The sequence below is a fragment of the Alexandromys fortis genome, unplaced genomic scaffold (genome assembly GCF_014885135.2).
Source record: "Alexandromys fortis isolate MF-2015 unplaced genomic scaffold, M_Fortis_MF-2015_v1.1 scaffold_23, whole genome shotgun sequence".
NCBI classification, from domain to species: domain Eukaryota; kingdom Metazoa; phylum Chordata; class Mammalia; order Rodentia; family Cricetidae; genus Alexandromys; species Alexandromys fortis.
In genome coordinates, this window is record NW_026067907.1 from 6505957 (window position 1) to 6528617 (window position 22661).

The 22661-nt window shown below is 46.3% G+C and overlaps 1 protein-coding gene across 1 annotated transcript in view; it reads left to right on the forward strand.

The window, feature by feature from the left end:
* The first annotated feature begins 495 nt into the window (after positions 1-495).
* Positions 496-22661, forward strand: part of Sytl3 (synaptotagmin like 3) — a 63087-nt gene continuing 40921 nt past the window's right edge. Inside the window, exons 1-3 of the mRNA XM_050136042.1 lie at positions 496-687; positions 12584-13150; positions 15487-15705. Coding sequence (XP_049991999.1) covers positions 13041-13150; positions 15487-15705 — 329 coding nt within the window. The 5' untranslated portion in view covers positions 496-687; positions 12584-13040. The remainder of the gene's footprint in view (positions 688-12583; positions 13151-15486; positions 15706-22661) is intronic.

A 22661-nucleotide genomic window follows, 5' to 3' on the forward strand; every position in this document is an offset into this window, starting at 1 on the left:
GGAGGGAGAGAGGGAGGGAGGGAGGGAGGAAGGGAAGGAGGGAGGGGGGAGAGAGGGAGGGAGGGAGGGAGAGAGGGAGGGAGGGAGGGAGGGAGGAGAGCAAGCTAATTTTCTTATAAGGAGCCCACTCTTGAATTAATGGCCCCTCACTCCCAGGATGCTGCTGTTAATTTAGCCTGAGAGCAGAGACCTGTGCCCTCCTCTTCAGACCATTAATACCCAATGCTGTGGCAGCTGCATTTGAATAAGTTTGGGAGGGGACAGCCATTCAGAAGGTGACAAGTTTGCTTATGATTTGCATACTGCTCTGTGTGCGTGTTAGCCCTCACAAAAGGAAAAAAAAATTACCCCTGAAATGCCCATGTCCGTCTATGAGAAGCTGTTCTTTGTGGCGTTGCTAGTCACACATATGAGGTCACACACAGGAAACCCACTGGGCTCTGCTGGGCGTTTTGGGGAAGGGTGAGACTTTCCACTGAAGTTACTTACCTTTCCTCTAGCTTGTGTGAGCTCCTTGACATGCTATCAGGATGTCTCCGCTGTCTGGGTCCTTGGTGATGTGGGATTAGCCACAAGTAGACTTGGGAGAGCCATGGGAATCATCAACCTCAGCCAGTCCGGCAGGAAGGAGGAGACACAGGTCAGAGACTGAAGGACTGACCTCGTCAGGGCACCTTCCAGCTTAAGGTAGGATGAAGCTACGTGTCTGCATGGGAGCTCACGGTTTTGTGAGTGGGGTGGGGGACCCTGCAATTGTTAGAGCTCTCTTTGAATAGCTGGCAGAAATAGCAAACTCGTGGTAAGTTAGCATGTCTTGAGAGTGTATTGACTAGGAGACACTGACAATGTAATGGTGGTTTAAAGGAAATGGAGAAAGTCACTTAAGATTTAAAGAACAAAACACAAAGAAACACCCTAGAGCCATGTGGTCTGGGTTTCTAAGGCCATAGATTGTCATCTGGGGTCTTGTGCTTGTGGAGTCTTGTGCATACAACTTATTGTTTTGTCCGCGATCAACATCACTGAGAGTGTTTTCATCAACTTTGACCTCTAGTTTGGAGGTGAAAGAAAAATAATTTTACAATAAAGAAATGAAGTTACCCAGGATCTATTCAAATCCCACCTCTCTATATATCTTGACAGAGTCTCACCGTATAGAACTGACTGGCCTGAGATCATTGTGTAGACCAGGCTGGCCTTAAACTCGCTATAGTAGCTTTAACCTCACAGTAATCCACCTGCCTCTGATTCCTGAGTATTGCCAGGTCCTTAAATTTCTTTTAACTGAGCTTCCTTCAAACCCAAACAGATACCTTGGTAAGACATAGTTTGTCAAAGGAAAATGCCTATTAGATCTTAACTGACGTTAGAATTGATAGAGCAAAAACCATTCATCCATGGTAACTGGAGATTATAACTTCTTAACTTTCATGTCCAAACAAAAATGGGTTTCAGAGTCAAGCAGACCTGGGTCCCAGTGTGACTTCAGGTAAGTTAGGAAATGCCCGGCCTTCCTCTAGAAGCCTGTAGAGCGGGTGTCTGACGTCAGACTGCCACAGTGACCATGGCGTACATAATACTAAACTGCCTGGTCCAGACAGGGTACTAAATAAACAGCGGCTCTCCGAACAACAGACATAGCCACAGTTGACAGTGGTAGCTATGGCAACATTATTGGGCTAATTTTCACTTCTTTGACCTTCTTTGTGAAGAGGTCAAGTTTAAACAGGGAAAATCATGACTTTTTTTTTCTTTACTCCGATTCTACAAGAGCGTGGGAGGTGCGGAGGAGAGCGGGGTGGCAAGGATCCACCCAGATGAGGCTCCACAGGTACAGAGGATTCCTACCGAACCCTACTTCTGCCCCCACTGGGAAAGCCTCCCAGGGCTTGCTGCACTGCTTGCATCTCAGTGTGTTGTTTTCTAAGGGATCTGCGGCTGATCCAACTTGTAGAAACTATAAAAATGAATATAAGGCAGTAATGGGGCCTTGGCCGGGGCTTTGGGGCTTCGCTGGCTCCCCAGAAAACCCACCCGTGATTAATTTAAACACACAGCTCCCTTCCTACGCAAGGCTTTCTGATAATGCCCATATCTGCAAAATCTTGGAAACCTGGAAATGGGAGCCAAGTTTGGGCTGGAACTAGAGACAATCGCTCTTCTTTATTAAGCATCTGCCTTAGGTGGGCCTGCTTTCTTTGTGGCTATCAAAAGCCTCCATCAAGAAGCTACGCAAGAAAAGTAAAGAAGGGGATTTCTCGGGGACCACGCCAAGGTCTGTTCAGTCACTCAGCATTTCCTCGTTGAAGGCAGAAACGTTGTGGCTTCGCATTGAAGCTGAGAAAACAGCCGTGGGAAAGCAGCTGGGCCTGGGTGCAGCCCCCAAGGCTGTGGCCTGCAGGCTGTGAAGACAGCAAGGCGGGGACAGTGTGGTCTTGGGCATGCGCACGCGCTGTTGCTGTTTGCTCATCTCCACTCCACTGTCCTGTTGTCCCAGCACAGCGCTGACGTCCATTTCCTTTGGTTCAGTGGCTGCCAGCTCAAAGAGCACACACCAGTAGGTGAAGAAGCAAGGGCCTGCCAGCGAACAGAGAACCCTCCCCCTCTCCTCCTCTTCTGTCCTTCGCCCTCCATTTCCTGTATCTGACCCCTTGCCAGGTCTCAAGGCCAAAGTCAAGGTTGGCGGTTGGGCCCAAGATAGCAATAATCTCTGTTTTCTGTTTCCGTCTCGGGAATGAATGCAGGCGTGTGTCAACCACAGAGACTAGTTTTGAGAAGTTCCATGTTTGGTGCTATTGTCGGTGTGCAAAGGTCACAGAGTGTAGATGGCCACAACCTCCGCAGAAGAGACAGTTGTCTGGGGCTGTCCTAACTGTCTGCTTGACACACCTAGACTTCCCTGGGTGAATCAGTGTAGGAGCGTCTTCACTGTGATGGTCTGTGGGCATGTCTGTGAGAAACTCTCTTACTTAAATGAGTTGGTGTGGGTGACAGCATCCCCTAGATGGGGAGAGTGTGTGGGGGGGAGGTCCTGAGCTGTATTAAAATGAGAAGATTGAGCTGAGTACAGAAAACAAACCAAGCAAGTGAACTCACTTTTGTTCATTCTCTCTGCTCTGGTCTTACGGATGAAATGTGACCAGTTCTTCGAAGTTCCTGCCTTGCCTTCCCCACCGTGACCTGGGAGCTGTAAGATGAAATCAGCTCCTGTCTCCTCTGAGCTGCCTTTGTTGGGATGTTTCGTCACAGTATCGGAAACGAGGCCTAAACAGGCTACCATCCTGTGTGAGGCCTCTTTGCAGCTGTTTGACTTTTCCCATGGTAGATGCCACTCTGTAACCAGGTCAGCCCTCCCTGGTTCTTCTCACCCTTTCTTCCCGACCCGTGTCCATCACAGCATGCATCCTCACTTCCCAGGCATCCTTCTGCGCTGTGATTGGTTTGTTCGCACGCCATTTTTCAGGCTTTTTGAATACAGATTGGGTCGGTTTTGATTTTGTGTTCTCAATGGCTCACGTGTTCCTGACACTAGGAAGGGCAATAAAACTATTTTTATAGATGCTGCAGGATTGCCCCACACCCGGTGAGCAGACCATCTGGGTGCAGTAGCCCTCCTGCCCCTGGGATCCAGTAGGTCTGCACAGACGAGAGAGAATTGCAGACATAGCCCTCCTGCCCCTGGGATCCAGTAGGTCTGCACAGAAGAGAGAGAATTGCAGACATAGCCCTCCTGCCCCTGGGATCCAGTAGGTCTGCACAGACGAGAGAGAATTGCAGACATAGCCCTCCTGCCCCTGGGATCCAGTAGGTCTGCACAGACGAGAGAGAATTGCAGACATAGCCCTCCTGCCCCTGGGATTCAGTAGGTCTGCACAGACGAGAGAGGACCACAGTCGGCTCCCTGAGCCATAGCTTCATTTTTCATGTTTTTAGTTACAATTCAAAAATACGAACAGCTAATCCTAGAAGTAAGCATCTCACATGTTTGGGCTAAATAATTTACTACAACACATGTGATGGTTTTAACTGTCAGTCTGCCACAGCCTGGGAAGAGGAGTCTCAGGAGTTACCCCGGCCAGGCTGGCCTGTGAGTGCCTGAGTATTTTATTGGATTTTGAGACAGGGTCTCACTATGTAGCCCTGACTGCCCGGAGCTTGCTGTGTAGACCAGGTTAGCTTTGAACTCACAGAACTATGCCAGCATCTGCCTCCCGAGTGCTGGGATTAAAGGCATGTGCCACCACGCTCTGCCCTCGGTTGTTCATTCATGGGGGAAGACCCACCCCAGTGTGGGTGGTGCTGTTTCGTTAGTGGGACCCTGAACCGTATTAAGGAAAAATAAGTTGCGTATCAGCAGGTATCACGTGTATACATCCATTTCTGTCTGAGGCTGTGAGTTTCTGCTTTGACCTCCCTCAGTGCTGGACTGTGGCCCGAAAGGATAAGCCAAATAAAGCCCTCTCTGTCCCTGCTGCTTTCTGTCGGGTGCTCGTCACGGGGACAGACGTGGGACAGCTCATTACTGTCACTTCAGTATCACTTATTGCTAACCCCTTCTGTCTGTTTATCCCTGAAACTGTACGATAGAGATGACAGAAAAGACACTGTGCACAGGGTGGGCGCTGTCTGGGCTTCCAGGCACCCACCGAGGGCTTTGGTCAGTCCAGGGTGGGGGTTGCTGTGCGTGTACAGAAATGCCCCGGCCCACAGTACAATGTGCCCCACAGTCCTAGAGAAATGGCTTCCTTTTCTGCTTCAGCCTTCCTGAACAAAGGAGATTCTAGACATCGTAGAGAAGTGGGTTTGAGAGATCTCAGGGTTTCCACTGTGACATTGTGACTCTCTGCATGAGGTCATTTCTACGTATGTGATCATTTCTAGCGTCCCTTTCAAGTTTAGAAATGACTCGGGTTTGCCTGTGTGCTTCGGAGTTCTGAAACTACTGCTTTCTGTATGTGGTCGATGCTCAATTGTCTCCGTCCTGCTCTGCTACTTCCTGCTTCCAGTTTAGTCAACCCACAGGTCATGATGTTCTCGGGGTTTCTCAGTTCAAGCCAGGCACTGGGTGTCTCCTGCTGTAACTTGAGGTCCTCACTAGAGGGTAGCACCCCAACCCATAGTGAAACTGAAGCCACCTTAAAGACATACACAGAGCAGGAAGGGGCTGAAGGTGAAGGAAGGGGTGATTGGCCGAAGCAGTTAGCAGTCCATGTGGCCTTTGAAGACTAACGACACGTCTTAGCCAGTGTTCTGCTCTGTGACAAAACACCAGGACCACGGAGCAGGCTGGGGAGGAAAGGGTTTATTTAGCTTACACTTCGGCATTGCTGTTCATCATCAGAGGAAGTCAGGACAGGAACTCACACAGGGCAGGAACCTGGAGGCAGGAGCTGATGCAGAGGCCAGGGAGGGGTACTGCTCACTGGCTTGCTCCCCATGACCTATTCATTCTGCTGTCTGTAGAATCCAGGACCACCAGCCCAGGGATGGCACCACCCACAATGGTCTGGGCCCTCCCCCATCAAGTACTATTTAAGAATATATTTTATAGCTAGATCTTAGGGAGACATTTTCTCAGTTGAGGTTCTTCCTTTCAGATGACGGTGACTATAGCTTGTGTCAAGTTGATATAAATCTAGCCAGCACACACGGTAGTGTGCATCCTCTTCCAAGCCCTGTTACTAATATCAGCCGGCACTGCCCGCCTGCCATGCGCTGAGTTCTCTGTAAGTATCTCCACATCGTTGGCCACAGGCCTAGGACGTGGGCTGGGCTTCTCTCTGATTTGTGCATAAGGGTATTAAGTCCTGGGTGGGTGAAGTTACATAAACTGCCCAAGACCTCCATGGTGAGCAAGGGGCAGACTAGGGTTACTTACAGGACGACATCTCTTATTGCCTTCAGTTTCTCAGAGTAAATGAAATTTATCTGGCAAGAAGAAAGAGCTGGGAAATTCTGTGGGGATGGGAGAGTATATGATGGGCTCAGAGACGTGTGTAGCTGCAGAGGCAGAATGGAGAGGAGACAGCTCATGCTATGGTGCACATGAAGAGGTCACAGGACAACCTTGGCTGGCAGTCTTCACTTTGCACCTTGTCTGAGGAGGGTCTCAGTGTTGATAAGTGTCTGGGGGACTCTTCTGGCTCTTCGCCCATCTCACCGTAGAGTGCTGATCAGCTTTTACTTGGGCTCCGAGGAACCGATCTCAGGACCTCACACTTGCAAAGCAAGTGCCTTACCCACTGAACCATCTCTCTGATCTCGTGGGAAGTGGCCTTAAGTGAGTTCAGTCAGGGTTCTTGGGGTTATTGAGGATGGGAAAGCACAGACCTGCCCGTGTGCGGGACACAGGCCGGTGAGAAGATCATGCAAGCGAATTTTCACAGGATTAGTTTACTCTCTTGCTCTGTTCTAAAACGTCACAAAATGAAGAGCATCCAAGAGAGAAATGTGTCTGTTTTGTGCATATTTTTAAGAGCACACGGAAAACCCCAGTGTAGTCTTACATGTCTTAGTAGTACACATGACCAGAAATCAAATTTGTGACTACGTTCTTTATCTTGCTAAAACTGTGAACATTGGTGTCTACTGTGGGCCTGTGCATCTTTCTAACTAACTGTGTCTGACTAGGAATAATTTTACTAGCAATTTTTCACATAAAAAAATTGTTGTGAAAAAGTATGCTATGAACCAGGAATTATAGACTCAAATCATTTTTTTCACCAGAGATTAAGATGGGGTCTTGTGTATCCTAGGCAAGCATGCCACATACAACTGTGTTCCCAGCCCACCTTTTTATTTCCTTGGACAAATCTCACCGAGGTCCCCACGCTGGCCTCGAGATTGCAGTCCTTTGCCTCAGCCTCTCAAACAGGGGAGATTACGGGAGCATGCTGCCGTGCCTGGCGGGAGTTGGTTCTGAGTGACCCAGCAGAGGGATCTCCACGTTGGCAAGTGACGCCCAAGAATCCAGTGCCAGCCTAGACAGAAGAAAGTTCAAGAGGATTGGAGACATACAGCTGAAGTCCTTTAAATGGTTTATACTGGGCAGGAGAGATGGCTCAGCGGCTCAGAACACTGGCTGACCTTCCAAAGGTCCTGAGTTCAATTCCCAGAAACCACTTGGTGGCTCACAACCACCTATAATGAGATCTGGTGCCCTCTTCTGGCCTGTAGGCATGCATGCAGGCAGAACACTATATACATAATAAATAAATAAAAATAAATAAGTAAATAGACAAATAAATAAATGGTTTATTCTGAAAGAGCAACTACAAACTCCATTATAACCCAGAAATCAGGCAGAATTCAGTTTTATAAGCCCCAAACAGTAACCAACCTATATGCTATTTTTCTTGGCCCTAATCTCCTATACACCACTGGCAAATTAGAAAACCGACAAGAGAATGATGTAATCTGGGCATGATGGGGTCCTCTAGTTCAGTGGTCCTTAAGCCTATAGGATTCACCGGTTGCCATAGGAACTGCTTTGTGCCTCACTTTCTATCCTGAGGTTAATACGTGTGCAGCATGACGGACAAGTACATGCAATGATTATAACGGTAATACAACAGCATCGCCATGATAAAGAGACGTAAGTTGTCAGGATGCGACATGAGTTCTCTACAAAAAGAACATCAGCGGACAGAGGGGGTAACCAGATGTCCGTGGATGGTGGAATCTGCAGGCGCACACTGTCGCTGGCCTGTCGTGGGGTTGACTCAAATGCTGTAAGCAGTGATGCCTTGCTGAGATGGGAAACGAAGGGCAAAGCTTTCTTCTCCAGTTTGCACAGTGGCTCCTTTCCTTGAAAGTGCGGAGGATGCAAAAGCATCCCTGGCATTCTCACGAGTAAACTTCTGTCGCCAGGTTGTGCCCTTCCCCCTAAACCGGGTAAGCTGGTCATTGGGTAAGATAGTCTTCATCAGTATAATAACAGGAACAGCCACACATCTCTAAGCCAGGTGTGACTGTCCCCAGGGAGAGCCTGTAGTGGTCAATCATAGTAAACAGGCTGACAAAGCAACCAAGCCAGTCAGTGTGGCACAAACCAAAGAGCAAATGTCTCCGGCCTTCTGTCCAGTCCTTTTCCTTCCCGACACTGGTCTTGCTGTACAGGTCATCCTGACACTGACCCTGTGACTCGTAAGTGCATGAAAGGTTAGCGTGCACCACAAGCCTCCACTGACCCGTGTCATGGATGACCTGGGACCATGTTTGTGTCGCTATTTTGAAAGGTGTTTTTTTTTCCCCTTGAAGTAGGCCCTGTCTTAGTTTGAGTTTCTATTGCTGCAAAAATACCTTGACCAAAAAGCAAGTTGGGGAGGAAAGGGTTTATTTGGCTTACATTTCTACATTGTAGTCCATCAAGGAAGGAAGTCAGGGCAGGAACTCAAACAGAGCAGGAACCTGGAGGCAGGAGCAGATGCAGAGGAAGGCCATGGAGGCGTGCTGCTTACTGGTTTACTCACCATGGTTTGCTCAGCCTGCTTCCTTATAGACCCAAGATTACCAGCGCAGGGTTGGCACCACTCAGAATGGGCTAGGGGCTCCCTCTTCAATCAGTGATGAAGAAACTGCCCTACAGTCAGATCTTATGGAGGCATATTCTCAGTTGAGGTTCCTCCTTTCAGATGAATCCAGCTTGTGTCAAGTTGGAATAAAACTAGCCAGGACAGCCCTTTAAGGTTAAAAAAAAAAAAAAGAAAAGAAAAGAAAGAAAGAGGAAAAAAGAAAACGATATATGTTTCAAACAACAGAAGGCTTTACTTACACTCTGTGCTGATCAAGTACCTGACACACTAAAATTTTACAAAATGAAAATAAAGTCTCCCATTTAGCTGAATGTATCGAGAAGCTGGGATCTGGGTCCTCAAGAGTAGAGACTAACCACAGGGACATGGATTTGGAAGGCCCACACCTGGAGTTAGACGACCATATCATCCGTGTCTTCTTGGAAAACCAAAAAGCGTGTGGCCTAGGCTTGAAATTTTTTCAGTGATTTAAAACCTGGTGTTACATCCTCGGCTTTGAGTTCATGTAGCATTGAACCATGGATTACATTCCTCAAGGGCTTCCGAAGTGCTGCAGATGCGATCGGTGTCCCGGTGCTCCAGCTTGAGGATGCCCTTTTGCATTTCTTTCGGTTTGTTAGAACTCTGTGCACCCTCTGGATTTTCTACCGTGTTGCTTTGCCTTGGGGACTAGGAAGGTTAGAAGTCTATTTGAAGCTGAAGGACATGAAAGTCGTTTCATTCCAGCTTCTTGGCAAAAATTCCAGCCCCTTTTTCTTGCTCTTGACATCTCTCTGAATTTATTCTCTTCTTTATATGCTTTTTTATAATCCCGTCATAGGAAGGGTATACATAGCAAGTGGAGGCACCCAGAATAGTGCCATACTCTTGGAAGATGTTCCAGAATACCCAAGGATGAACCCCACTCTTCTGCCACAAGGGGGTGCCAGAGTTCTCCTTCTTCTTGGACAGGGATCCCACTTCTTGATGCTGGTCCAGAATGGGGATGGAATAGTGTTTTGTAGATAGCTGTATTGCTGAATCACACACGACTGAGTGAGCCCTGAGGATACCAGGGTTCCTCCTGTGGAAACTCTACTGGGAAACCCTGTCATTATTCTTCCAAGATGGCACTCACTGGGGCCCTGCTTTGCTGAGAAGCTGGAGAAGAGACAACTGTTCACATTCAGTGTTTTAGCTGGGTGCAAAACATTCATTTAAGATAGCTGAGAATCAAACAAAACAGTGTTCGACTCAGCAGTGTGTTTACTAGAAGTGCAAATGAGGAGACAGCCTGCCGGGAGCCCAGGGGGTTACACCTGGAGAGCTGGTGACACACAGAAGCTGGTGAGGCGAATATTAGCGTGCTCCTTAGAACGCTGTGGGGGCAGGCTTTGAGGTTTCCTATCCTCAGGACATTTCTCGGTGCGTCAGGCCATTTCCGGTTGCCTGCAAGATGTAGGGCTCTCGGCTGCTCCTCCAGGACCACATCTGCCTGTGTCTGTCATGCTTCCTCCCATGACGACAATGGACTAAATTTCTGAAACCATAAGCAAGCCACCCCAATTAAATGTTTTTCCTTAGACGAGCTGCCATGGTCATGGTGTCTCTTCACAGCAGTAGAAACCCTGACTAAGACAAGGTACCTCAGGGTACTTTACCGGGGACCAGAGGCCAAGAACCCCTTTTCAGACCTCTAACTTTTCCCGTTCATGCAACCCCCACAACTGTTATGCTAATTTTATTTTACAGTGGAGAAACCAACAAATTCAGAGTCTCTCCGGCCGCAGATCTTGGTCCGGGGTAAACAGTATCTTTATCTTCTTTAATCTTTTTTAAAATGTGTTTTGTCTTATTATAGTGTATGGGTATAGTTGCACACACTTGTGTCTGGTGCTCTCAGAGGCCAGAAGAGGGCACTGCATCCCCTGGGATTGGTCATAAGCCCTTATATGAGTGTTGGAATAGAACTCTGACCAATGGAAGAACAGCCAGTGCTTCTACCACTGAGAAGCTACTCCAGACCCTAGTTCCACATCTTTAACTAAAGTTTAGCATTTCCTTCCATTATGAACCTAAGTAGAAACTAAGATAAAATCAGCCACATCTGTAATCTTGTTCCCAATAGAAATCACAAGCATTTCCCTATTAAGATGTCGTGTGCCGTGGATATCTCAAAGCATGGTTTATATCACTGGCACATTGACGTTATGATAGCCATTAAACAACTGCCGGACCTTAGTCATCTCATGTATCAATGAACACACATGCTACTAAGTAACAATCTTTAAGTTTCTTATTTTGTTTTCAGGATGGTTAGTAACAATCTTTAAATAGTCTGGTGTGATCAGTTGTTTTTATAACCCAATATACTTTATGGTATGCATTGAAATGCACAGACTTCCCCAGACTACAAATAGAGAAAAGAGCTAGGAGCATTTGCTGAAAGAGAACGATGCCCTAGGATTGGTTGCTCATCACTCACGGACTCCAAAGGAGTGTAGCTACCAAAGTACCGAGAGGACTCCTTATTCCTAAGGGGTCCACTAGGCTGGAAAATCAAAATATCATTACAGAAAGTGTGCTGCTTGAAGCATCCACATGCTCTTGACAGATGGGTGCACGCAGAATCTTCTGACTTGAACTAAACAGAAACCTAACGTTAGCCCGATGCCTAGCGATGCTCACAGTGCTATTACTGGACATAAATAATTGATAAGTTGAGTTTGCTGAGGGTATGCACTTTTCCCTAATTGATTACAATTTTTTTGAGTTTTGACGATACTTGTAAAAATAATAGCCAATGACTGCGGACGTCCTTTCTCTAATGTATTTTCAATTAAGATGGTTAAAGGTAGTCACGTGCTCCATAAAGATGCTTCAGTCAACAGCTGTATAACATAATGGTCCTGTAAGATTATTTCAGAGAAGGGAAATTCGTGCCTTGTTCTGCCTGTTTGTGGTGGTTTGGATACAAACGTGAACGGGATAGAACAGACTATACGTGTGTGAACGATACTTGATAAATGACCATGGTACACGTTTGTGCATTGAACATAGTATTTTTTAACTTTTAATTGTGTGTGAGTGCGTATTTGTGCTTGGGAATGTAGTGCCCAAGCTCTCTATTCCCTGGAGCTGGAGTTACAGGCCCTTGTGACTGCCCAGTAAGCTGCCCAGTAAGCTGCTGGGAACCAAATGGGTCCTCTGGAGAGTAACAAGTACTCTCAACCACTGAGCCACCTCTGCAGCCCTATCATACCACAATGTTTAGTGTGTGCGTGATATGTGTATTTGCTCATGCATGTACAAATACATATGTGTGCTCATGCAAACAGAAGACAGATGACGGCCCCAGCTGTTGTTCCTCAGACCACCCACCTTGATTTTTTATTTTAAAGACAGGGCCCTTCCTGTCTCCGCCTCCCCAACACTTGGATTAAAATGTGTGCCTCCACGTCCAGCATTTTTACTTGGGTTCTGGTATTGAACTCGGGTTCTTCTTCTTCCAAGGCAAACAGTTCACCATTGTAGCCAACTCTGTAGCCTCCATATTTTAAAATGTGTTTTCTCGTGTTTGTCTTCTGCTTTTAGAAGACACTCGCTGCCAAGTAGGCGGCTGTGTTTTGTTGCTCGGGCACCAATTCCTTCCCACCTCTGGTGGCATCACCTGCTCTCGGGCTTGATCTAATCTTGTGTGGTTTTGTTCATCGCCCAGGGGCAGTGGGCTATATCACATATACATACACATGCCCTGCTGGGCAGCAGGCTAGACCACCTGGGTCTATGTAACAAAACTGGTGAACTCCAATGTTTGTGGTGACAGGATGGCTAACAGCTCACCTCTCGGGACATCAGACTGGGCTCTTTGTCCCCTCCCAGCTGAAGATCCAGAATTCTTGGTAGGAAAACGCAAGTGTGGAAACTGTAAGGAATGTTGGGAAAATGCCTTCTTTAATAATGTTTGAATCACAGCTTAAAAACGTGCTCTCTCTCCCCAAGTGTTGTAGCAGGGCTGCCAAGCCAGGGAGACTAACGCTGGTCTCGTTTGTTCTCTGTCTTTTAAACAGGTTTTCAGGCATTAAACAGGCTGGACTTTTGATTGTCGCTTCTGCGGACCTGGGCGCGTTTTCCTGGGGAAAGTTTGTTGCCATAAACCTTTGGTGCTCTCCCGAGGCGGTCTGTGAACTTCCCCGGGCTGGCGATTACTTGTGCTTTGCAGAAGTCATCTGCTTAGCAGCCATGCATCATTTATAACAATCTCTGGCAAAACCTCAGAAAAAGATACGCTCTCGTGTCATCAGCGAGCCCAGTGAAAACACTCGCCCGGTGGCGGTGACTCCAGCAGCCTCGTGGAGCTTGCTTCTTGGAGGGAGTATGGCGCAGTTAGGAAGGAAGCAAGAGTCACAAACCAAACACGGTCCCTGGTGAAACCAGAGAGGGGCTCCTGCAGGATCGAGAGAAGCAGCTGGACTCGGGCTTCTCCGCGGGACCGTGGATCTCTTCCCTCCGTCGTAGGGAGAGGAAATGGCCCATGAAGTGGACCTGGAGTCCTTCAAGGAGTTGGAACGGGAGGTCATTCTCGGGGTCTTATACCGAGATCGGGCTGTTCAAAGCGTAGAGGAGGAAAGGGTCCGGTAAGTTGCACTCCGACCTGGGGCTGTCCTATGGGGCTTGGCTTTTTCTGTTTGGAGCCATGGCTTGTTGGCTTGCTTGTGACTGTTTGCTCAGGGCTGAACTTCTAACCCAGAAGGGTCCCAGTGAAGGTGTGGAGATGGGGATTATTTTCTAAATGGACCTAAATTAACTTCACGATTCTTTGGAAAGGGTGCCTTTGTGATATTTGTTCTGCACTTGCCCACTTTATGAGGGTACCCAGTGGGACACCAGCAGGCTTCTGGCACACCCCCCCCACACACACACAGTGCAAACTTCCAGTTCAGAGTCCCCCCCCCACACCCCCCCCCCCACCCCCGCCCACACTTGTTTTCTGTGGTAGCTGGAGGTACAAAGGAGGAGGCTCAGAAACAGAACCGGAGGAATCCATTTCTGTCTTTTCTCTTTGTTCACGTTTGCCTGCAGCTGGCTTGGAAGAAGGAAGGGTGAACCTGCTCAGCCTGTTCCCTGACCGCTTTATCAACAGGAGCTTCTTTTTCTGGCATGGCTGTTTGGTCTGAGGTTGCATTTACTGGCGGCTCTGGGTAGCAGAACGGCATACTGTTAGCTGGAAGGTTCCCTCTGTAAATACAAGGCTTGTTTTTCAGTTCATGGGCACACCTGAAATCTCAGTACCTGGGAGGTAGAAACAGGAGGATTAGGGGTGCAAGGTCAGGGCTCAGGAGATGCCTCAGCAGCTAAGGGCACTTTTTCATCTTGCCTAAGACCCTGGGTTCAATTCCCAGCATCGGCATAGTCGCCCACAACCATCTCTTACTCCAGTTTCAGGGTGACCCAGTGCCCTCTCTGACCTTTGTGGGAACCAGGCACTCAAGTGGTGCACATATATGCATACAGACAAAACATACACATAAAATAGAAAGAAAGCTAAATATTTTTTAATTTAAAAAAAGTTCAAGATCACCTTTTAGCTCTCAGGCCTGTTTGAAAGTAAGCAGATGAACGGTTGAGCCATGCTGAGCATGTAAGAAACTCCAGAGTTGATCCTGGTACCAACGAGGGGAGCAAGCCAGGGTTCTTAATAGAACTTTTTCAGAGTCACTGGAGACATGGCTCAGCAGTTAAGAGCACTGGTTGCTCTTCCAGAGGACCGAGGTTTCCTTCCCAGTACCCATGTGGTAGTTCACAATCATGTAACTCCAGTCCCAGGGGAACCCGATGCCCTCTGCTGGCCGCCACAGGCACTGCATGAACAAGATGCTCTGACATACATGCAGGCAAAAACAACCCATGTGTGCAAAAATCAAAGCCATACATATAAAACAAAATTTTTGAAGAGTGAGGGAAATTGTTTGGTTAAGCAAAGATACAAAGTTCTTTTTCCTTGTTCCTCTATTTCTTTTATTTATCCATTCATTTGTTTATCTATCTGAGACAAGCTCTCTCCCAATCGCCTTGGCTGTCCTGGAATTCCCTGTCTAGACCAGGCTGACTTTGAACTCACAGAGATCTGCCTGCCTTGGTGTCCTCCTCTGTTCCAAATGCTGGGATTAGAAGGGTGTGTCACCCCGCCTGGTCCCTCCTTCGTTTCAAAGCCCTTAAATATACTTGCAAACTCTAATTCATTGAAATAACAATAGGCTGAGGGGGTGATTTAAATCTCTTTGGTAATAAAGAGACAGTACTGGAGTAACAGAGCTCCTGGGTGCTGGTGAGAAGGCTCTATTCAGGAAGGACGAGCAGAGTGTGAACCGCCTCTGACTTAGGCACGCAGTGTTGTGTCATGTGATCCTCACAGCCGCCCTGGGAGACCAGGCATTGCTTCACAGAAAACCCCGGGCCTAGGCTTTAGCAGCTGAGGAGAAAGACCAGCTCAGGCAGCCTTATGTAGTGGTCTGTGGGAGCTCCTGCCTCTAGTCGGCTGTCTAGCACCGTGTCTGGCTTAGTTTTCTTTATGTTGCTATGATAAATTACCCTGACAAAAAGCAGTTTTGGGGAGAAAGAGGTTTATCTTTTCTTATGATTCCAGGTTACCACCCATTATTGTGGGGAAATCCAGGTAGGAACTTCAAACAGTTAGTCACGTGCACAACCAAGAGCGGAGTGTGCATGCTTACCCAGCTCCATCTCGCCATTCTCATAGTTTGCCCCTGCCTAGGGGATGGTGCTGCCCACAGAGGGCTGGCTTTCTCCACATCAGTTAACTTAAGACAGTCCCCCACAGATATGTCCACGGGTCAACCCAATGTAGACAATCTTTGTGGAGGCTCTTCCCAGGTGATTCAAGGTGGCGCCATGTAGCAGGTAAAGCAAACCATTGTACCACCCAATCATTATTCAACTCATTGGATCACAGGAAATTGAAAACACACCTGCAGCATCTTCGGTGGAAAGGGGCGAAGAGCTCGAGCCAGGAATATAGGGCCAAGTGCTGTGCACGCTGCCAGCGGGCTCTGGGCCTGCTGCTGAACCGTGGGGCCGTGTGCCAGGGCTGCAGCCACCGGGTGTGCTCCGAGTGCCGTGTATTCCTGCGGAGGACTCATGCGTGGAAGTGCACAGTGTGCTTTGAGGACAGGTAAGCATCATGGTTAGGGTGTGTGTGTGTGTGTACAAGCACTCCAAAGAGTGTTCTGTTCCTCCTCTGAAAACCATTCTGGCTTCAAACTCATTGTCTGTGGCCGTCACACTTCGGTCACCAATAGATGGTTCCCAAGAGCCATCATCACACCAATTCAGATCCATAGCTGCTCCCAGGTGCCTCAGCTAGGGCTGCTTTTCTCTGCTTAGGAGGGCGACATCTTAATTAAAAAATGATTTTATTGCAGGATGGTGGTATCTATCCATCACTGAGGAAGCAGAAGCACCTCTGTCTCTCTTTCTCTCTCTTTCTTTCTTTCTTTCTTTCTTTCTTTCTTTCTTTCTTTCTTTCTTTCTTTCTTTCTTTCTTTCTTTCTTTCTTTCTTTCTTTCTTGAGCTAGAATCTCACTACATATCTCTGGAAGGTCTGCAGATCAATTCATAACCAGGCTGGCCTCGGATTTCCAGATCTCTCCTCCTGAATCTGGGATTAAGGAAAGCTGTGTGCCATTTCCCCCAGCCATATAGCATTTGTATTGATGAATGTCTGGTGACTGATGATGGACTGACCCAGGAGTTGAGGTGTGTGGGTTTTTTTTTTTTTTTTTTTTTTTTTTTTTTTTTTTTTTTTTTTTTNTTTCGAGACAGGGTTTCTCTGTGGTTTTGGAGCCTGTAGCTCTTGTAGACCAGGCTGGTCTCGAACTCACAAGTGCTGGGATTAAAGGGATATTGTGTTTCTTGACTAGTGCCTTAGTCTTTTTTTCTTTGTAAGGATAGGGTCTCAGGAAGCCCAGGCTGACTTCAAGCTCAGTATATGTAGCTGAGACTGATTTTGAACTCCTGATTCTCCAGCTACTACCCAAGTGCTGAGATTACAGGGTCATTCTACACCCAGCCTGGTGCCTCCATTTTCTTGGACCTTGTCCACTTCAGGAAAGTAGGAGGGAACGAGAACTGGGTTGTAAGCAAGGTCTGGAGCTGTGTTCTAGGAGAGTGTTTTGAAGGAGAGAAGAGGGCTTGGACACACAATTAGATGGTGACTATTATTGTATACAGATTCTGCATCCATTTTAACCATTTGATGCTGTGGGTTTTAATTTTTTAATTTATGTATATTTTACATTGCTGTATGTCTGTGAACCACATACATGCCTGGTGCCCAGAAGACAGCATTGCATCCCCTGGAACAGGAGTTATAGATGGTTGTGAGCCACCATGTGGATGCTGGGAATTGAACCCAGGTCCTCAGAAAAAGCAGTCAGTGCTCTTAACCAGTGAGCCATCTCTCATGAGACTTTTTTGTTTGGTTTTGCTTTGTTTTGAGACAGGGTCTGTCTGTGTAGCCCTGGCTGGCTTGGAAGTCACTATGTAGACCAAGATAGCCTGGAACGCACTATATAGTGATGCAGAATGCGCCAATGGGGAAAATGTGAGTCAAATAGCTCCAAGCTAACTTCGAATAAGGTTTATTATATTATTATTATTATTATTATTATTATTATTATTATTATTATTATTATTATTATTAAAAGGGAACTCACAGATCACAGCGAGGAAATAGGAATAGGGTCCAACATCCAGGTGTGGCTTGTGGGAAGACGAGACCAAGTGGGATGGGACCGCAGCTTTTTGGCACCCAAAGACACGCCCCAACCTGGTCCAACCTCTCAAAGGCCATTGGCTGAAGGAGGTTCTCTATTACCTCCCCTTTTTGTCTAAATAAGAGAGTTTCAAACACAATACAAAACTATATGCAATAGGAACAGATATCAAGTATAAAAATTAGAATTATAACCATCATAACCAATATTAAGCAAGGAGCATATGCTAAATGTTCAATAATCATTTTATTCTAAGAAGTCTAACTCTTGTATTTGAAATAGCTTGGCTAGATTATAAGAGGAAGGTAAGTACATCTATCTAATCTTTTACACTATCAAAGGCCTGAGAAGGGAGATAATATTACTTGAGTAATATTATCCAGTAGGCAGTAGATTTAAAAATTTTTTTGTGAGACATATTTTTTACAGTGACTAGGAATGACTGGACCATGTTTGACATGGGGGCCTGCAAGAGGCCCCCAAGGAGTTTTCTGATGATATTGGGTTGCCTTGTCTGTCTTTTGTTGACATATATTTGTTGGTTGAATGTTAGCCTTTGCCATACCTCCTACATATTTTAGAAGGCTGAGACTGCCTATTTTTCTCATTTTCAGAGAAGACATTATTTTTAGGAATTTCTTGTCTACAATTCCTTCTCAGATGTCCTCTTTTACCACAATTAAAGCATTTGGCATTTCGATGTCTCCTCATACCTTTGGAAATTGCTTCTCCTACCCAAGCCTCAGTATTATAGTCAAATGTCTTAATGTTCATTGTATGCAGGATCCATTCATCCATTGGTGCTGATCTAACATTTAAAGGCCCAAGTATCTTTTTGCATTTTAAAAAGTCATAGATTTGATAAATACTCATCTAGCATCTGGGTCTGTTACTCCTACTTGTACAGCCTTAGTTAATCTTTGTAAAAAGTCTCTAAAGGGTTCTCTCTGGCCCTGTTTAACCCTGATATATCATTCAATTCTCTTTCCTGATTCCTGAATCCTGTTCCAAGCATTTAAAGCTGTTGTGCTGCTTAGGGACAAGCTGTGTTCATCATAGAGAGCTTGGTTATGTGGATCAGCATAAGTGCCTCACCAAGAATTTGTCTCTGGTTCTAATATGTTCTGGCCGAGTTGAGTCCTGTTCTTGTACTTTCCCTTCATGTTCATCAGGTACAATAATCTCCTCAATTGTTTTAAATATTTTTACCACTCTTTTGTAGAGTCTAACTCTGCAGTATAGTGTTCCGTTCTAATGTCCTCATTGATGATTTCAAGGTATGAAGTCTGTCCAGTAAAGATAATGTCTCCTCCTTGGACATAATTTTAATGGTGTGTATATTGCCTTTATGGAGAGATACTTTATCCATTAATCTATCATAACTTTAACAGATTTTGATTGCTAAATTTGACAGCATGAATTTTTTTTTAGATAATGAGTCAGCACCCTTTGACATTGATTGGATTTTGTATGTCAAATTAATGTTATTCTTTTTAATAGGATTTTTAAACAGCTATTTATTATTAGTCTGTAAAGACTGTATTATTTTTAAAAATGCCTCATTCTTGGCCCTGTTATTAAACCAATTTTAATGACATAATATGGAAAACAAAACTAATTCCTGAAATCAAATAAATGAATATATAAGGAAAATCACATAAGCCTTGTAGAATACCCTCTGTAGCATAAGCAAAATGGTTATTAAATTTTTGAATGATAATATTGTCAGTCATTTTATAACTTTTAAATCCATCACTTACCCCCTGTAGAAACTTTTAGTGAATAGGTGTAAAAATCTTTTTGGCCAGCGTCGTGGTGGCAGCTGTGTGATGAAGAGACCCAAGCAGTGGCGGACAGTCCTGGTTTGGTTTTGCTCATGTTACCTACTTAGATACTGACAAATACGCTTTGTTTAACAAATTAAGAGCAGTTCTGAAGGACAATTAAAGTGATTCTGTACAGGGAGAGAGTTTTATGGTGGCTTTTCGTCAGTTGCGAGCTGCTGCAAAATGGCAGACTGCGGGGGAAATTCAGAGTCCTAGGCAGAGGCAGGTGGAACGAGAGAGGTTGCAGCGGTGTGCTGAGTCTGGGTGCCAGCTGGAGCCATGGGTCAGCAGAGTCAGAGTCCTAAGCAGCGGCAGGTGAGCCACGGGCAGGTGAGAAATGTGCCCCGGCTGGTGAATGGGGAACACAGCAGGGGTGGGGTATCCCAATAAGCGTGGACTCGGCCCCGCATTGTGCGCCAGATGATGCAGAACGCGGCAAGCGGGGGTGGGGGGTGCGAGTCAGATGATCCCAAGATAACTTCAAATAGAGATTGTAAGGGTTTTTTGTTTATTATTATTATTATTAAAAGGGAACTCATGGATCACAGTGAGGAAATAGGAATGGGGTCCGACATCCAGGTGTGGCTTGCAGGAAGAAGAGACTGAGCAGGGAAGGACTGCAGCTTTTTGGTACTCAGTCATGTCCCAACCTGGTCCAGCCATTGGCTGAAGGAGGTTCCCCATCAATGTAGACCAAGTTGGCCTGAACCTCAGAGATCTATGTGCCTCTGCCTATACGTTCTTGGACTAAAGGCGAGCACCCCAGTACCTGGTTGATGGTGAGGTGTTTTAAGCCCAGAAGTGGTGTCTTTGAACAAGTCATCTTGAAAATTAGCATATTTGACCTGCAGTCCCACTGTCCTAAGTGAGAGAAGGTCATAGGTTCCTTGAGACAAGGAGGGAAGGAACAGCAAACACAGAATACCGCAGACCTCACAGGAAGAGGGCAGTGCAAGGCAGATGCCAATCTGTAAATGAGCAGTCAGAGACTCTGGCCTAAAAGCAACTTGTAATATCCCTGCTCGTGTTGGAGGGCCCTAGAACAGTTCGTGGGAGATTTGAACACAGCAGCATGAATCTAGCTTCCCTTCCTAAATCAGGAGGGCTGTCTGTACGGCCACCTGACAGCAATGCTGGATTTCCTGTTCCTTTGCAAGGTTTAATGCATGCCAGTCACCAACAATATGGAAATGGCTCTGCGCTCTCTGTGTCTGAACCAATCCCTTCCTTTGCCCCCACACCATCTCTCCCTGTCCTGGATCAGTGTCCATCAGGCTTTTCTTAGTTCAAGAGAAAAACCCTAAGCAGGACTATGTACTGCCCTGGCCTCACGGTGCTAATGGGGGCCTGGAGAGGGGATTGATTCCGAGTCTTCTCTACACAGGTCCAAGGACTTTCTTCCCCACTCAGTCACCTGACTTTCCCTAATAAAGGAAATAGATGAACTCTTAGCAATTTTTCCCCCTCTAATGGTTAACTGCAAACTAAAAATCAGAATAGAGGGCCTGGGCTGAGGCAATCTCCTAGGGAGGTAAGTATGTTGAAATTTCCGCCCTACACGGCATCATGCCCAGCATTGTAACTTGACCCACAAAGTACACAAAATGTCATTTTCTATAACCCCCAGCTTCCTTATTTTGAAATAAGGATGTTTTTCAAAATACCTGTGGTAATTGCGCCACTCCAGGTGGATTCGGAGATGAAGCCGTGTTAGAAGAAAGCTAATTTAGTGACTCAGGATTTCTCTCGCCCTATTCTGCCCACTTCTTCACACTCCTGACTCCCGTCTCCAGCTCTGTCCTCACGGAGCCACTATCCAGTTTTGGGGCTGCAGTGATCACGCATGCTGATCGAGCACTCTGCCACTAAACTTCACCCTCCAGCGGTTGTACGCATACAGTCTTACGGGGTACTTGCTACTGCTTGACACTGGGAGTGGGGGTTGTTAGACATCAGAAAGTCAATGAGCCGCTGGGCTGCACCCCTAGCCATGTGTGCCTAGGGATACTCCTTGCCAAACAGCAAGTCATAAATTTGCTGACAGCATTAGGGAATTGTTTTACCTAAAAAACAACCGAAAACCCCATCATGTGGTCCTCAGGCGTGAACTTTGTAGGTGACAATGTCTTGCTACATACCTAAAGGGTGGACACTTCTGCTTGGACTGAACAGATCCAGACCTGAAAATCGGGGAGTTATTCAAGTTTGAAAGTATCTGAGCAATAAGTGTGTCCTGGAATTTTTATGAAACAATTAGAGTGAAGTGTCTTAGTTATCACTTCTCTGATGAATCAGCACAACCAAAGCATGCTGGGGAGGAAAGGGTTTATCTAGCTATCACAGTCCGTCACTGAAGGAAGTCAGGACAGGAGCTCAGGCAGGTGGGAACCTGGAGGCAGGGGCTGATGCAGGCCATGGAGGGTGCTGCTTGCTCCTCATGACTTGCTCAATTGTAAGCAGAGACTGCTTCTTCATTTCCCAGCTGCCCAAACTCAAATAATCACACAGAAACACACTAATTACAACATTGCTTGGTCTGTTAGCTCAGGATTCTTACTAACTCGTATATCTTAAATTAACCCATTTCTATTAACCTGTGTATCAGCATGAGGCTGTGGCCTATTGGTAAGGGTGCAGCATCTGTCTCCTTTGGCAGCTACATGGCATCTCTTAGACTCTGCCTACTCTCTCTCTATATCTCTGCTCGGATTTCCCACCTGGCTTTACTCTGCTAAGCCATTGGCCAAAACAGCTTCTTTATTAAGCAATGGTAATAAAACATATTCATAGCATACAGAGGGGAATTTATTGTGTAAAGGGTTTCGCGTCATCAGACAGAACTCCTAGCGGGCAGTGTTTTATGTCTAGTCCTTGCAGGGCGGCACGTGCCATTTCATGTGGAATATGTATACTCATCTTAAGAGTAGGGAAATTATTTACAGAATTATGATATTTGACTCACACACAAAAAGAGAGTAAAGATTCTTAATATCCTTTGAAGTCAAAGCATAAAATAAAACTGTAGAAAATTATAGAATGCTTTTCTGTGTATGACGTGGGAGTGTGCATCTTTGTGTATGTGTACATGTTTGCATGTCTAAGCATAGGCACGTGTGTACCATGGTGCATATGTGGAACTCAGAGGCCGTGACTTAGTTGTTGGTTTTTGCCTTCCACTATCTTTCTTTCTTTTCTTTTTCTTTCTTTCTTCCTTTCTTTCTTTTTTCTTTTTTCAAGTTTTTCAAGACAGAGTTTCTCTGTGTAGCCCTGGCTGCTGTCCTGGAACTCACTTTGTAGACCAGGCTGGCCTCGAACTCACAGAGATCCGCCTGCCTCTGCCTCCCAAGGGCTGGGATTAAAGGTGTTCACCATCTCTGTCAGGTGCTTTCCACCTTTTTTATTTTAAAGATTTATTTTTAATTGTGTGTGTCTGGGGTAGCGTATGTGTGTATACATGTTGGTGCCCTCAGAGGCCAGGGGCATCAGATCCCTTGAGAGCTGGAGCTACAGGCAGTTGTGAGCTGCCT